The sequence below is a fragment of the Vulpes lagopus genome, chromosome 2 (genome assembly GCF_018345385.1).
Source record: "Vulpes lagopus strain Blue_001 chromosome 2, ASM1834538v1, whole genome shotgun sequence".
Taxonomy (NCBI): domain Eukaryota; kingdom Metazoa; phylum Chordata; class Mammalia; order Carnivora; family Canidae; genus Vulpes; species Vulpes lagopus.
Window position 1 is genome coordinate 121,172,748 of NC_054825.1, and position 15,419 is coordinate 121,188,166.

General features: G+C 43.1%; 1 protein-coding gene across 1 annotated transcript in view; it reads left to right on the forward strand.

Moving 5' to 3' along the window:
* The first annotated feature begins 360 nt into the window (after positions 1–360).
* The window catches only part of RNF217 (ring finger protein 217), a 198,445-nt gene continuing 183,386 nt past the window's right edge, over positions 361–15,419 (forward strand). The window contains exon 1 of the mRNA XM_041732879.1: positions 361–556. Within this exon, the coding sequence (XP_041588813.1) occupies positions 361–556 (196 nt within the window). The remainder of the gene's footprint in view (positions 557–15,419) is intronic.

The window sequence follows — 15,419 nt, forward strand, 5'->3', positions numbered from 1 at the left end:
GGAAAAACTCCCTTCTCCCTACACCTGAGGGGCTGAATATTCTGAAGAGAACACACCAGGAGGCGGGGTAGTTTCTAGGGAAACCCCAAGGGGGAAACCTCCACTAGGTTCTTAGGAGTTGTGGGCCTAACAGTCCAGGCCCATTTCATGGCCTGCTTCAACACACGGTGTCCTTCTCCCGCCAGCTGTCTCTAGGAAGGGAAACGTGGCTGGGGAGGGGCTCCTCCATTGTGTGGTGTCATCCATCGTATGGTCTAGTGGCTCTGGACACTTTACCTGGGGGATACCAGCTGGCGAAGAGGAGGAAGGCCCAGGGAAGTGCAGACTCTGGGGACTCTGGGTGCTAACGGGCTAACCCGGATGCAGACGTTCATGGATTCTCATCCTTCCCACCAGCTGGTGATCCCACCTTCTCCATCACCTCCACACTGTTTTACCTCCGTTAAAAACAAGCTTGTTTCTAAGCGGCACCTGATGGGGCACCCGCTGTGGCACCCGCTGCGGCACCCGCTGCGCACCTGCTGGGGCACCTGCTGGGCCCGGGGTGGCCTCCTCGGTGGGCAGGGCCTCCCCAGGCTCCCCAGCTCACAGCCACACCGGGTGGAGTCCTTCCCAAGCCTCCGATGTCTCTAAGGGCTTCAGGCCTCTGACTGGCTTCTGCTTTCCTCCTCGGCATATAAGGGCCCCTACGATCCCAGGGGGCCCGTCCAGTGACCCAAGTTCAGGTATTCGGGGCCCGCTGCCTGGCATCCTTAACTACGTGCATGGGGCTGCCCGAGGTCCCTAACCACGCTCACAGGCCTGCCCGGAGTCCCTAACTATGCACACAGAGCCTCCTCCCCAGGTACCACCTGGGCATCAGCCGCATCACCAGGGTGGACCTGGTAGGGACAGCGGCCACTACATTGTGAAAGGCCAGGCCCAATGCCTTCCGTGCACTGTGGCTGTTTAACCATATATATAACCAGGGGACGATTACTGTCACCAGCAACCAAAATAGCAAAACCAGCAATCTCTTTATTCTTTGTTTCCAGACTACCCACCTCTAGTTAGCAGGCTGCTTTCACGTATCTATTACCCTGGATTCTATTTTTCAAAGTTAAATGCAAAAATTAAACACTTGGGGCGCCCGGGTGGCTCAGCCCGTGAAGGGTCTGCCTTCAACTCAGGTCGTGACCCCAGAGTCCTGCTCAGTGGCAGCCTGCTTCTCCCTCTCCCCCATGCCTATGCTCTCGCTCTCTCTCTCTCAAATGAGCAAAATCTTTTAAAAAAATTAAACTCTTTAAAGGATATGTTTGCTGTATAAGCAAGGGACGAGGTATGATTTAGGTTTGTTTGGGTTTTTTTTAATCTCAACTTGCCTTTTCTCTATATGCTCATTTCCACAGTGTGGCCAAAAATCCTGATGCTGAATCCGTGATCGTGGCATTTCCATGGCAACACACCAGGGAACCTCAAGCATAAGGCTGCGTTCACTTAACAGCATAAACAATTCACCTGATTACGGGCTATTAAGGAGCCAGACATGAGGCCTTGTGAGTGGACGAAGAAAGTGGGAGTGGGGGTGCTCTTTAAACATACACTGGGACCAATTTGGGCAATCCCTAAGAAACCAAGATAGTAAGAAGGATGCTGATAAGACGGTAAAGGATTCTTCCAATTGGATTTTGCAGAAATTGGGCAGCTTCTCAGCTAGCTGACTTTGTTGTGTGCCTTTGCAAGATTCAGGACGGTTTCTCTCTGCACAAAGTGCAGAGTATGAAATCTCTCTCTCTCTCCTTCTCCCTCATTATCCGCCAAAAAAGTATTCCTTTCTCGCCACATAAAACACAAAAGTGTTTCTCACACAAAAGTGAGGTTATGATATACTCTTATTATGAGTATGTTATTTGAAGCCAAGACAGAGAAGAAAAAGAATATCTAATTTGGAATTTTACATCAGGACCGAAGCCCGGAAAGAGAACAGCTTCTCAAAAAATCATCATTCTCGATGCTTCTCTAAGTCCGCTGAAATGCGTGGCGCTGCCCAGACAGGCACCCTACCAATTGCCACAGCAGGCTGCCTCCACCTCTGAGTTGAGGTTTCTCCAAGCAGAGACCTCACTGAAGTACGTCCAGGCTGTCAGCCCCTGCTGAGACTTCGGTCTACCTTATCGCTTCTGGAAATTCAAACTCTCCTGGGAAAAGAAATGGGTCGAGTCACATTAAAGTTAATGAGTTTTTGTTAAATACAGTATCTTATTATCTGGCTTCTCAGTGCCCCCCACTTCCACTAGCTTTAAAGGAAAAAAAAAGGGGTGACTCAGTTTCCCTTTAGGTACATCCTCCCGATCGGCTCCCAAGGCTGTCCTTTTGCATCTTCTTCCCCCCATGGTGCTCTTCACTGCGCAACTCAAATTTTGGCTTCAACCTACCCCCCACCTTCCACCTCTGACCCTACATTCATTCCGCATGCTGGCTCTCGTTGGTCTGCTGGTTTACCTGTGGACAACGGTCCTGAGGCTACATCGCAAGGGTCTACACATTTGATAACCCCAGTCCTGGAAGTTTTAGCACAAAGGACTCTCTCCTCTCTGACAATGACACACTTTTATCAGAAACTAATTAGTGAAGTTATTACTCAGCAAGGTTGCCACTTTGATCTGATTGAGCCCCCCAGGAAGGCCAAAATAGTCAATAAAGGGCAAAATATTCAACACTGCCTTTCAATATCCTCAGAAACTTTGGGTGTGACCTAGCGAAGAAGGGCCTGGTGATCATCTGCAGAGCAACCACGTGCAGCGTCTAGCATCCATGAGCAGTCAGCTCAGCGGGATCTGAGCTTCCTCTTGCAAATGGAATTCCATCTTGTGTGGGAAGCTCAATCACAGTTATGACTTAGCCTCTGAAGACTAACAATAAATTATATGCCTCAATAGGCCAAGAGAGGGTCAAAGAGGCCCTGGAGAAATTCCAAAAATGTGACAGACACAACGTTGGTGCAGTGAAAAGAGCAGAGGTCAAATGTCTCTCAGCTCTCAACTGGCAACTTACAAACTGGTCACCTTGGACTGGTTGCTTCAGTTCTCTGGGCCTTGGTTTCCACAAGTATGAAAGGCGACATTAAATGCATTGTCCAAAGTAGGATATTTTGAACAGTGATGGGGGGGGGGGGGTCCTGTGAGCAATTACCCCAGGATAGCGGCAGTAAACCAGGACTGTCCTATGAAGTCGGGGGGGCCTGTGAGCAATTACCCCAGGATAGTAAACCAGGACTGTCTGGTTACCTGTTCAGGGTAATTGAAATTCGATGCCTTACACCCCAGAGTTGTCATAACCATAAATAAAAATGAACTCAACATTTACTATGTAGTCAGCACTGGGGGCAAAACTTTTCGTTTTTATACCTTTCTCCCTCTCCTATGGGAAATAGAAATATAATTTTGGAGCACCTGGGCGGCTCAGTTGGTTAAGCCTCTGACTCTTGGTTTTGGCTCAGGTCATGACCACAGGGTCATGAGATTGAGCCCAAGTCGGGCCCTGAGCTCAGCAGAGAGTCTGCTTAGGATTCTCAATCTCTCTCTCTTCCTCTCCTGTGTCCCTCCCCCTGCTCCCACACATGTATTCTCTCTTCCTCTCTCATAAATAAATAAATAAATAAATAAATAAATAAATAAATAAATCTTTTCTTAAATACCCTTTTTTGTGTTAAAAAAAAAGGTAAAGAAGAACACAGTCTGTTAGTACTCAATACTGCGTAATGAAGAGGTAACTTGACATCCAATAATCTTTATGGCTAAAATCTATTTGCCTATTAAAAATAGTCTAAATGAAAATATATTTAATTTATTTTCACCGTATATACTCTACAGTCCACGACTATAACCATGCTTGTTAAATGAGTAATTGAATGAGTAAGTCACAAACTCGTCTCTCATAGGTCGCTCTGCTTCTCTCTCTACCTTCTATCACATATGAATGGAGAGAGGACAAGATCTGCAGTCAAGGAGCCCTCGATGCCTGGCTCTAGCAGTTATGGGATCTTAGGAGAGTCACTTAAACTCTTGCACTCAATCTTCTTTGTCAAACTCGCAACCATTGACCCCTTTAAGATGATGGCTGGGAAATACCTAGTACCTCCCCTGACATGCAAAAACCGACAAATTAGATCAGTTTTCTTCCTTCATCCTTTCTCCCCCCTTGTGGTGTTGCCATTTGGGCCCTAAGTTTATATCCTGGCCCTCAGATATAAGCTTCTTTGAGATTTCTGGTGCGTAAAAACGGTTCCTGGTCATCACACACCGCAGTTCAGGTAGACTGGTCAATCCCTGACTACCAGCAGCGGTGATTTTCAGTCACATTTCAGAAATTTAATTACAAAAATATGGAAATACAGATTTTTTTATTGGAGTTTAATTTGCCAACATATAGCATAACATCCAGTGCTCATCCCATCACGGTACTTATACGGAAATACAAATTTTGATGCAAATTTTGGCATCCCTTGTTAAAAATCAGAATTTCTCATGCCTCCCAATAACCAGAAGAGGGCGCGCTAAGATTGAAGTCGAAACTGCAGCTTCGTAAAGTTAGTAACTATCAAATTTTCAAAATAAGTGAACTCTGAACCAAAAATACCTGAGTGATACAAAAAAAAAAAAAACAGAAAGACAGCAAAAAAATATATTTGAGTCTTTATTCAAAGATTTTTAATTTTTTAAAAAATGTTAAATACAATCTAACCCCCAAAGTGGGGCTTGAAATCACAATCCCAGGATCAAGAGTCTCACGTTCTACAGACTCGGCCAGCCAGGCACTCCTTTATTCAAACACTTAAATATGGACTAATTTATTATTTTTTTCCAAATGAAATACAAACTCTAATTTTATTACCATGAAATACTTTTACTAATGCATATTTATAAAACAGCACGTTCACTCATATCTGAATTTATACAAATATTTAAAAGGTTTCCCAAGGGATCCCTGGGTGGCGCAGTGGTTTGGCGCCTGCCTTAGGCCCAGGGCACTATCCTGGAGACCCGGGATCAAATCCCACATTGGGCTCCCGGTGCATGGAGCCTGCCTCTCCCTCTGCCTATGTCTCTCTCTCTCTTTCTGTGTGTGTGTGACTATCATAAATAAATTTAAAAAAAAAAAAAAAGATTTCCCAAGTGTACCATGATCTGTCATTTTTTTTTAAACTATTGAGATTTTAATTCAGATTGCTATGGATCTATACATAAATTTGGTCGTTATGTATTGACTCTTTCAAACCTTGGGTATAGTACATTACCTCTTCTCTCCATTTATTATATTTTATTTCATGTCTCTCAAGAATGTTTTGCTTGTTTTTTTAAGTTTTTATTTAAGTTCCAGTTCGTTAGCATACAGTGTGATATTAGTTTCAGGTGTATAACATAATGATTCAACATTCCATTATTTGATGTTTAAAAATATTGGAGGGTGGTGGTGGAAGGTGGGGTCATTGCTCCCTCTGTTACCCTCCTTCTAGTTTTCTTTCTTCTGGTCGCTAAAGTTTAGGGGTATATTCCTAAGGGTTTAAAAATGCCCAAGTTCTGTGATACTTAGCAAAACAAATTAGTCTTTTGTTCATGTATGCTCAAGCCTGACTGGTTCTTACTTTCTTGGTCGCCAGCTCTATCTATCTATCCATCTACCCAACTATCTACCTAACTATATCCATCCATCCATCTACCCAACTATCTACCTAACTATAATTTTATCAGTCAGAATTTATAACCTATACATTGACAACTGATGGGAGATCAACCAGAAACTATGAAAATCATGATTATTTCATGACTTATTTCCAGCAAAGTGATACAACAGCAGGCATACAAGATCAAGCCATGAACTGCTTCAATTAGTTAAATGAGATGAAGCATCAAAAGGAAGAAAAGTTCATCTCCATTCAATCAATTATGACTTAATCGTATTTGCTACAAGATAATCAAAGTAGGGGCACCAGGGTGGCTCAGCTGGTTAAGCATCTGCCTTCGGCTCGGGTCATGGTTGTGGGGTCCTGGGATGGAGTCCTGCGTCGGGCTCCCTGCTCATGGGGAGTCTGCTTCTCCCTCGCCTTCTGCTCCTCCCCCTGCTTGTATTCACTCTCTCAAATAAATAAATAAAATCTTTAAAAAAAAAAAAAAGTAAAAGTAAGGGCTTGGGGAATTTGAATAGAGTTCGGCCACTAACTATCCACGTGGCTTTGGAAGCAAGATTTCTCATATCCCAATTGTGAACGTAAATAACAGTCACTCTTCTACAAGGCTAGTTGTGTGCTTGCTTCGGCAGCACATAAACAAGGCTAGTTGTGCAGACAAAATGAGATACGACATGTGAAATTCCTCACAGAGCACCTGTAACATAGAAGTTCAATATAAACAGCTTTCTCTTCTCATTTTGCAAGACCTCTGTCATCAAAGTCTGCATTTTCATATCAATCACTCACAGAAGACTCTACTAATCCGATTTCCCTACAAAGCTATCTCATACATGGAACTGATAGTGGATTATATGATGACTGCACCGATGCAATAACAAATTCTAATAAAACTTATCATTTTTTGAGCAGTTTATCAAGCACTGTATGGCACAAGCTGGAGTTCATTCAGTCGTCGAAGTCTTTTGAGACAGGTCCTTGCTCTCATCCTTTTACCTTAGAAGGCACGAAAGAGGCTACTTAATTGAGTTAAACCACACAACTAGTGATCAACAGAGCAGAGGTGTTTGACCACAAAAGCCAGAATTCTTAACCATTGCCCTTTTTTGCTCAAGTATATTCTGAAACAGAAAGTTGGCCTAAAAGCTATTTGCAGTAGGGTTTGAACCAGTATATTTTAACGGATGGGTAAACAAATTGATTATATATGCATGTGTAACCAATTCTGCAGGTTTGGATGAGCTGCACTAGCCTGAGTTTTACAAAGAATTGGTCAATTCTTTTCAAACTGTCAAATCTATGAGGATAATATCATTTATAATGTTGTTTTATTATCCTTTGAATGGCTGTAGTGTGAGGAGCGATGTCACCTATTTCATTCTAGATATTGTGGATTTCTGTTTTCACTTTTGGTCTTAGTCATTCTTGCTTAGTGGTTTATCATTTTTATTGTTTTCATTTTGAAAAAAAAACCATTAATTTTCTCTGTCATTCTCCTACTTCAATTTCACCAATTTCTGCTCCTCATTATTTTCTTTCTTATGCTGCTTTGGATTTATTTTGCTCTTCCTTTTATAGTATCTTGAGATAGAAACCTAAATTACTGCTTTGAAAACTTTCCTCATTTTTCAGATAAGCATTTAATGCTATACTTCTCTCTGTCTCTCGGAACTGCCTTAACTACATCCCACGTATTTTGATGCGCTGCATTTTCATTTCCATTCTGTTCTTTTTTGTTGTTTCCTTTTAGATTCATTTTTGGCCCAGGCATTTTTAAGAATGTGTTGTTTAATTTACATGTGTTTGAAGACACCCCTATTTTCTTTCTATTATTGGTTTCTGGTATGATTTCATTATGACTAGAGAATATACTCGATACGTATTTGACTTCAATTCCTGGCATTAGGGCTCTGGCTTCCTTGATTACTCTTCCATGGAGACCTATTAACAAGTGCTTTCAGCTGCTCTTGACCAAAGTGCTCTTATCTGCCAGTAGGTCTGTTGGTTCATCATATTGCTCAGATCTTTTACAATCTAGGTAACTATAATTTTGGGTTTCTCTACTTCCTTTTTCAGTTCTATCAATTTTTGCCTCATGTCGTTTTTTCCTTCACCTATGTTTGGTGTGTGCAGCATTAGGTTTGTTATGTCCTCTTGGTTTTAGTCTAAAATCTAGCACTACAGGGACACCTAACTGGCTCCATCAATTGAGCATGAAACTCTTGATCTTGGAGTTGTGAGTTCAAGGCTCAAGTGCAGAGCTTACTTAAAAATGTAATGTCCTTCCTTTTCCCTAGCAATTTTCATCTCTCTGAAGTCTGCTTCATCATTCTTTTTATTTTTTAAAATATTTTATGTATTTATTTAGGACAGAGAAAGAGTATGAGAGAGAGTATGAGAGAGAGCAGCAGCAGCAAGAGGGGCAGAGGGAGAAGCAGACTCCCTGTTGATCAGAGATACCTCCTCCCAACACGGAGCTGGATCCCAGAACACTCGGATCATGGCCTGAGCCAAAGGTGGACCCTTAGCCAACTGAGCCACCCAGGTGATCCTTCACCATTTAAAAAAAAAATTAATATTGGCATGTATATCCTTTTCCATCTTTTTCTACCCACCCATGTCATTTAATCTGAACTGCTTCTTATATAGCACGTAGTTGGGTTATTCAGGAAGTTTTTACGTTCATTTCATTGGCTTAAAATCTACACACAATGTGACTAATATTCATTAGAAGGCTGCTTTGCCTACTTATATTTTTGCAGGTGACACTTTTTCCAATTATGGAACTGTAGGGAATAGAATGTTCCTGTCACGTGCCCCAGGCTGACAGATAAAGATTTCTCTGGTCCCAATTTCATAGCTTGTGCAGCTCTTTGATGCTTCTAGCTTTATACAGAGAGCTTAATTTCAGGTCTTCATATGCACCTGTCTTTATTATTATTATTATTATTATTATTATTATTATTAAGTAAGCTCTACACCCAACGTGGGGCTTGAACACATGACCCTAAGATCAAGAGTCACATGCGGGGCAGCCTGGGTCGCTCAGCGGTTTAGCACCGCCTTCAGCTCCCTGGCGTGATCCTGAAGACCTAGGATCGAGTCCTATGTTGGGCTCCCTGCGTGGAGCCTGCTTCTCCCTCTGCCTGTGTCTCTACCTCTCTCTCTCTCTCTCTCTCTCTCTCTCTCTCTCTCTCTCTCATGAATAAATAAATAAAATCTTAAAAAAAAAAAAAAAAAAAGAGTCGCATGTGCTACCGACAGAGCCAGCCAGGCACTCCAATATGCACGTGTCTTAAAGCTTGGCTTCTCCATGTCTTGGTGGTTGCAAGCCCCTGGTTTGAGCACTACTATGTGTTTTGTGTACCTGTCCCACTCACTGATTATTTCAAGCTCACCTGTGTTTTAAGAAACCTTGTTGTTTTATTCGGAGTCCTCTGTGCCTTGGACCTGAGGATTTTCCTTCTGCATTATTATAGACCACTCAACTGACTGGAAGGCTTAGACCTGATGCTCCTCTCTGATCCACAAGAAAAGCTGAACCTGAGTTTTGTCTCCATGTCATCCACAATCTACTCTATATTATCATGTAAACCAAGACTTATTTTTCATTATTATCAATTCACTCTTGTTATTTAGCCAACACGAACTATGTGCCAGGTACTCTTCTAAGTGTAAGTTGACTCATGGAAACCTCACAACAACTTTGCAAGGCGTGTGTCTTTACCATCCCCATTTTACAGCTGGGAAAGTTGAGGACACGTGCGAAGTCGCAGTAACTTTCCCTGAAGTCATAAACCAGTCAATAGCAGAGGCGAGATTTTAATCCAAGCAGTCTAGCTCTAGACTTCATCCTTTTAATGACTCTGCTCTCCTCCACATGACCTCCCAAACTAGTTTCCTAAAATGCAGAGTGAATGACAGGGAGCCGAATTCCTTGCCTTACCACACGAGTTCCTCCAATAGACTTCCCCTGCCTGCTTCGACTGGTGCTTCGCCACCTGCACTTTGTCTAAACCCTCTTCAAAGGCTCTGGTCATTCTGGACTTCTATTTCATGAATATCCCATGTATCAACTCTTTGCAATTTCGGTTCTGCTACCTACAATGACCCTTTTTATTGTCTCTGTCTGGCACGTTTATACTCCTTCTTCCAGTCTAAAGTCAAAGTTCCTGTTTTCCAGGAAGTTTTCCTGGAGTACCCTTGCTAAAGTTCATCACCGGGGTCCTAATCACATTATTCATTTATTACTACTGCACAGTTGCATTATGACTCATTTATTCAATTGCTGAAAGCCTTGCTGCTTGAGAGTAGAGTCAGAGTACTTTTTATTTCCGTGTCTTCACCACCCAGCCCGCATGTTGATCCCGTACAATACTAACAGCGGGCAGCTTGGACCAGGATACTTATCATGTGCTGAAATTTCAGTGTTTTTATACAAGCTCTCTTGAATACAACTAAATCTTTGAAAGGTGAATATAACTCCATTTTTTATATGAGAAAATCAAGGATCAGAAAAAGACACATGACACGTAAACTGGAGAGACATTTGTCCCCATAAAAGAAGTTCAGGCATAAGGAACTTTCTGCAGGGCTCTAGGCATCCTTATTTAGCAGAAACCAATTGAAGAACTACTTACACAACTGAAAATATTATTGTAATTGGATTTGAAGATATGCTTTTGAAATGTAATAATTCACTTCCGCAATGATACTAGTAGAATACCAAGGATGCACAGAGAATTAGAAATGAGAAACAATGATGCAAACCACCAAGTTCACGTTCCCTGCATCTGAGCAACAACCTAAGAGAGCTCTCTCCAGGGAATAACTGGTATAGCTCTGATGCTGGAAGGTCCCAGGACTTGAAGCCAGCCGTCAGAAACAATAGCTGTCACCAAAAAAAAAAAACAAAAACAAAAACAAAAAACCTGGTAAACAGAGACCTTATCTTGGTCCCTCAATAGCATACAAACAACATAAATTTATGTTATTAAAGGTAAGGAAAAAAAAATGGCCAAGAGGGTTAAAAGCAGTCTTCTTCCTTTCTCGTCACAGAAGAACATCGAGAGCTCCTTCTGAAAGTCTGGCCACTTAATAATTTGCTTATTCACTCCCTCATGCTTTCCTTCAATAACTATCATGTAGTCCCTACTCCACGCCAGGCACTGTTCTGTGGGCCTAAGACACAGGGAGAACAAGTCCAACAACATCCTCGCTTACGCAGCAGGCCCGTGTCCTCCTCCGTGGAGGTGAAACCTCCTGCAGTGGGAGTTCATCACCCGATGACTTTCTCGTTTCTCCTGCTTTTGCTTTGGCTTAGCGAAAATCCTGATTAGCTGATCAAAGAAGCCAGCTGAGTTTCCAAAGTGCCAAATGCCCCTCGAGTCAAGGGCCGAGATACTCGGTCAATAGAACAAGGAAGACGTATGGCCTTTAAAACCTTGAGCTCTGTGACATAAGCTTAAGCTGTCATGCTTATGCTTTCTAAAGTGACAGGAACAGCCAATCTGGGGAAATGGCTATAGAAAGAGAATCTGATCAAGGCAAGGCAATATCTGCAAAGAAAAGGAATAGGACAGCGAGTCCCATTGGATACCCAAGAGCCACCAGAGACAAATATAGATAATACAAAGGGCATGAGTTCGTGTCTCTGAGTTACAGCAACAGTGCTTCCTTCCAAATAAAATTAACTTTTTCCAGAGCAATTGATTTAGCTTGCTGATTTTTCATTCCCAGGTGGTCAAGAAGGGCTCCATCCTTCTCGAGGACTGAATACATTATTACGGCTGGAGCACAAATGGCTCCAAGTTACTGGAGAAGAGATGGGCCACTGGATTCCCCTTTATAGCACTGACTCACCGTGTATTCTTAGACATTCTGGGTAGTTTCCTTATTTAAACCATGGGGTCCGTAGCACTTGTCGGTAGGAACGTGTGTGAACCCTCAAGGAAAGTTTAGTACATGGGCCTCGTGCTCAGCGTCATATTATTCCCCCAATTGGAACTGGCTCTGTGACAGATTTCAAATACCAGGATCCTGCAAAGCAACTGCAACAAGTCTGTGCATTCCTGGCAAAGCTGAGAGCACATTCAAAATATTGGTGCATCTGGTTTTCCCTAAGGCAGCAGCTGCAGCTGCTCCCCTTGCTGTGGGCTCTGGAGTGACAGCCCCGGTTGCCAGGGTCACTGTCCCTCAGGAGAGAGATCACAGGGCCAATCTCCTTTCTGTTTTGGCCACGCAGCTCACAGACGTCAACGGGAGACCCGACAGCGTGTCGGGCAGGAGATCAGAAGCCTCTGAAGCAGGAATGCCTTCGTCACATGGAGAGTCACCTGTCCCTCGTGAGACCAGACAGCCCCAGGAGGGAGAGAAAAATCCATCTGAATCTCCGCCTCTCTTGGTTCTCATCAGTGAAGACAAGCAAACCCTGAAATATGAGCCTTGGTGCTGACATCCATAGCTAAAAAAAAAAAAAAAAAAAATAGAGTGAGAAGACTGAGGCCTTATTTTAAATGGCTCTGGGGGTGGGACAAGGGCAGTTTAAGAAAACATAAGCAGGCAACATGTTTTTCCCTCCTTTCCCGCAGCTGTTTTTTCTACACAGGATTTCCTGGTCACATCATGGGGAACTATGTAAATATGCCCCCTTTGACTTAGTGGCAGAAATCCATTTCCTTTCAGGCAACTTCAAGGAGGAGAAAGGACCCCACCCCCCACCCCCCAAACAGCCCAAACCAAAAAGCTACGAATTGTCATATAAAATTTGATGGGAAAAAAATTTTAAAGACACGCAAAAACATCATTCTATAATCCATTCTGGGTTGCCTGAGTTTTGTTTTGTGTTGCTCTTTGGGTCAAACCTCCCATTTACACTGTGAGACACCCTGGACTTGACATCTTGTAATCGTCGTTCAAGGTAAATTCCATTTCTTGAAAGGTTTCGGCCTTGTGTGAAGCCTGGGGTGATTTGCCATTAAGAGCACATCCTCTTGCGCTCCATCCTCGTTCCCACCTTGTTTTATGTGTCGTGAGAGTAAGGGATCCTCAGCTGATGCAGACGTGGGTGCTTAATTCAAGAAAGGAAAATGTTCTACGATGTTTTTTCCACACTAGAAAGGAAAAAATAAATAAATCCATGGAGCTAAATGGATCATTTACATTCTTATCTAGATGATTCTCTTTCTGATCCTGTCTCTCTCTAACTCAGAACATTTAATACTTCTACATCAGCGCGATTCAAATCCTTGAGCAGTAGCCTGAATGTCTCAGCTATTTCTGCCTACTTGAAGTGTCCTTGGCATCTGCTGAGCTCAAAGATGCCTTACAATTATTCAGTTGTTCACCGCTTCTTGGGCAAATGGTCTCTCCTTCCCTCTCTCTTGCTTTTTCTCTCTCTCTCCCTTTCTTTTTTTTTTTTTTTTTTAATTTATTTATGATAGTCACACAGAGAGAGAGAGGCAGAGACACAGGCAGAGAGAGAAGCAGGCTCCATGCACCGGGAGCCCAATGTGGGATTCGATCCCGGGTCTCCAGGATCACGCCCTGGGCCAAAGGCAGGCGCCAAACCACTGCGCCACCCAGGGATCCCCCTTTCTCTCTTTCATAACAGGAGTAGTTATGAGTTGTTATAAATAGGAGGTACTACTGTTTAGTGGAACATTCTTTGGAAAATGCTGTTGTGAAAAAAGAGCTTTATAAGATTGAGTTCCCTAGGACTATACCACGTACTACACCAGTTGCGACACTTTGTGTGGAACTGACGTGTGAATAAGCACTAAGCATCCAGCCTCCTAGCTTCTCACTTCTCCTAGGCAGGCCAGAATGGACTAGATAATTCCAAGGATGTCTCTCTTTTTTTTTTTTTTTTCCCCAAGGATGTTTCTTGAAAGTCTCATAGCATCATGTAACATCAGCCTGTGTTCTCTGAAACACCCTTTAGAAATCACAGATTTAGGGGCACCTGGGTGGCTCAGCGGTTGAGTGTCTGCCTTCAGCTCAGGGCATGACCCTGGGGTCCTGGGATCGAGTCCCACATCTGGCTCCCTGCATGGAGCCTGCTTCTCCCTCTGCCTGTGTCTCTGCCTCTCCCTCCCTCTGTGTCTGTCATGGATAAATAAACAAAATCTTAAAAATAAAAGAAAAGAAAAAGAAATCACAGATTTAGAACATAGCTAAACTGCACGAAAAGTTTCGCAGGTTTTGAAAAACACTTGACATTCATTTTCCAAGGTCAGAGATTATGTAGATTCTCCGTAATCAGCCCACTGCCTGGGCTGCTATGCTTCTGTGGCCATGGCACTTGCCACCACTTTGAATTACGTTTTCAAGTTCAACCCAAAAGACATCACTGCTCTTCCATACAAGTCCTTCCACCGAAGTGATTCAATGATGCTACGACCACACATGGGTCCTTCAAGTCCTCCAGAACACAAGGTGCTTTTTCTCCTTCTCAGAGCCTGAGACACCAGTTGATATCCCACTCGTATTCAACTGTTCATCAACTCAGCTGTGTGTTTGAACATGGCAATATGAGAGCCCAATTTTTAGACATCAGCACCTCTGGTTCCCCTACCACTCCTTAAGCCAGTGGCCTCCTACCTCAGCCCCCTCCGATTCACTCAACTCCTGTCATACAGCAGTAGCTCTCGTTGGTGGGCACCTCGTCTATAAAATAAACCATGCTTGGTATTGATATATTTGGAGGTCACCTAGCCACGAAGGTTACTTAAGGCAGCATCCTTCACCTCAATGAGCTCAAAAACTGGGGATGGAGAAAATGTGGGAAGAAATAACGACCGAACCGAGTACCGAATATCTTAGAAGGGTCACCAGGAAGCTTCGCTGAGCACTGAGGAGAGTGACTCAGTCTCAAGGAGTTCTGGGAAGATTCCCACAGGGGACGAAGTGTGAGGTGGGGCTTGAAGACAGGTTTCTGTGAGGTTGAGATGGAGAGTACAGGTTAGGGTTGACAGGAGATGACCCTGGAAGTGGACGAGTAGGGCGAGGACAGCAGATGAAAACACCTTTCCACCTCAGTGAGAGATCTAGACTCTTCCCTCAAGGAGATAAGGGCCTTGGGAAAGTTTTAACCTTTTACCCGGAGAAGTGACATAATGAGGTCCTGTTCATCCTCTTTAAACTGTTTGCTGGGGATAATGCAAGGTTTGCCCCCAGTCTTAAAACGCTTAAGTCAGACTTATTGTCTCTGACTCTCTTTTTACATTATTTTACACACACGGCAAAAATAGAAATGAAAACAAGTATCTAATCCCGGTCTCCAACGGGAGTGAACTGCTTTTAATTAAAGCTCTCAACTAAAAAGCTTTGCCCTAGTTTGTTCTTGAAGAAATATACTTTTCTCAATAGTTTGTATGTGGGAACGGCTAGTAAGGTGTAGCTTCATCTACATGTAACCTTCCTCTGTCATTCCAAAGTCTGTTTCTAGCAACAGGAGCTCAAACTCTGTCTCTCCTCCTGTGACAAAATGGCCTCATTTTGGTCAGAAAGACATGGGGCGTCTGGCTGGCTCAGTTGGTGGAGCATGTGACCCTTGATCTTGGGTTGTGAGTTCAAGTTCACCCGTGTTGGGTGTAGAGATTGCTTAAACATAAAAAAAAAATGTTTTTAAATCTTAAAATAAAAAAAAGAAAGACAAAATTTATACTAAGCATATGATATTTCCAGTAGGTCTGAGCCAAAACATAAAGCTAATTTTTGACACAGGCACATAGTCATGAAAGCACCTTTGAAA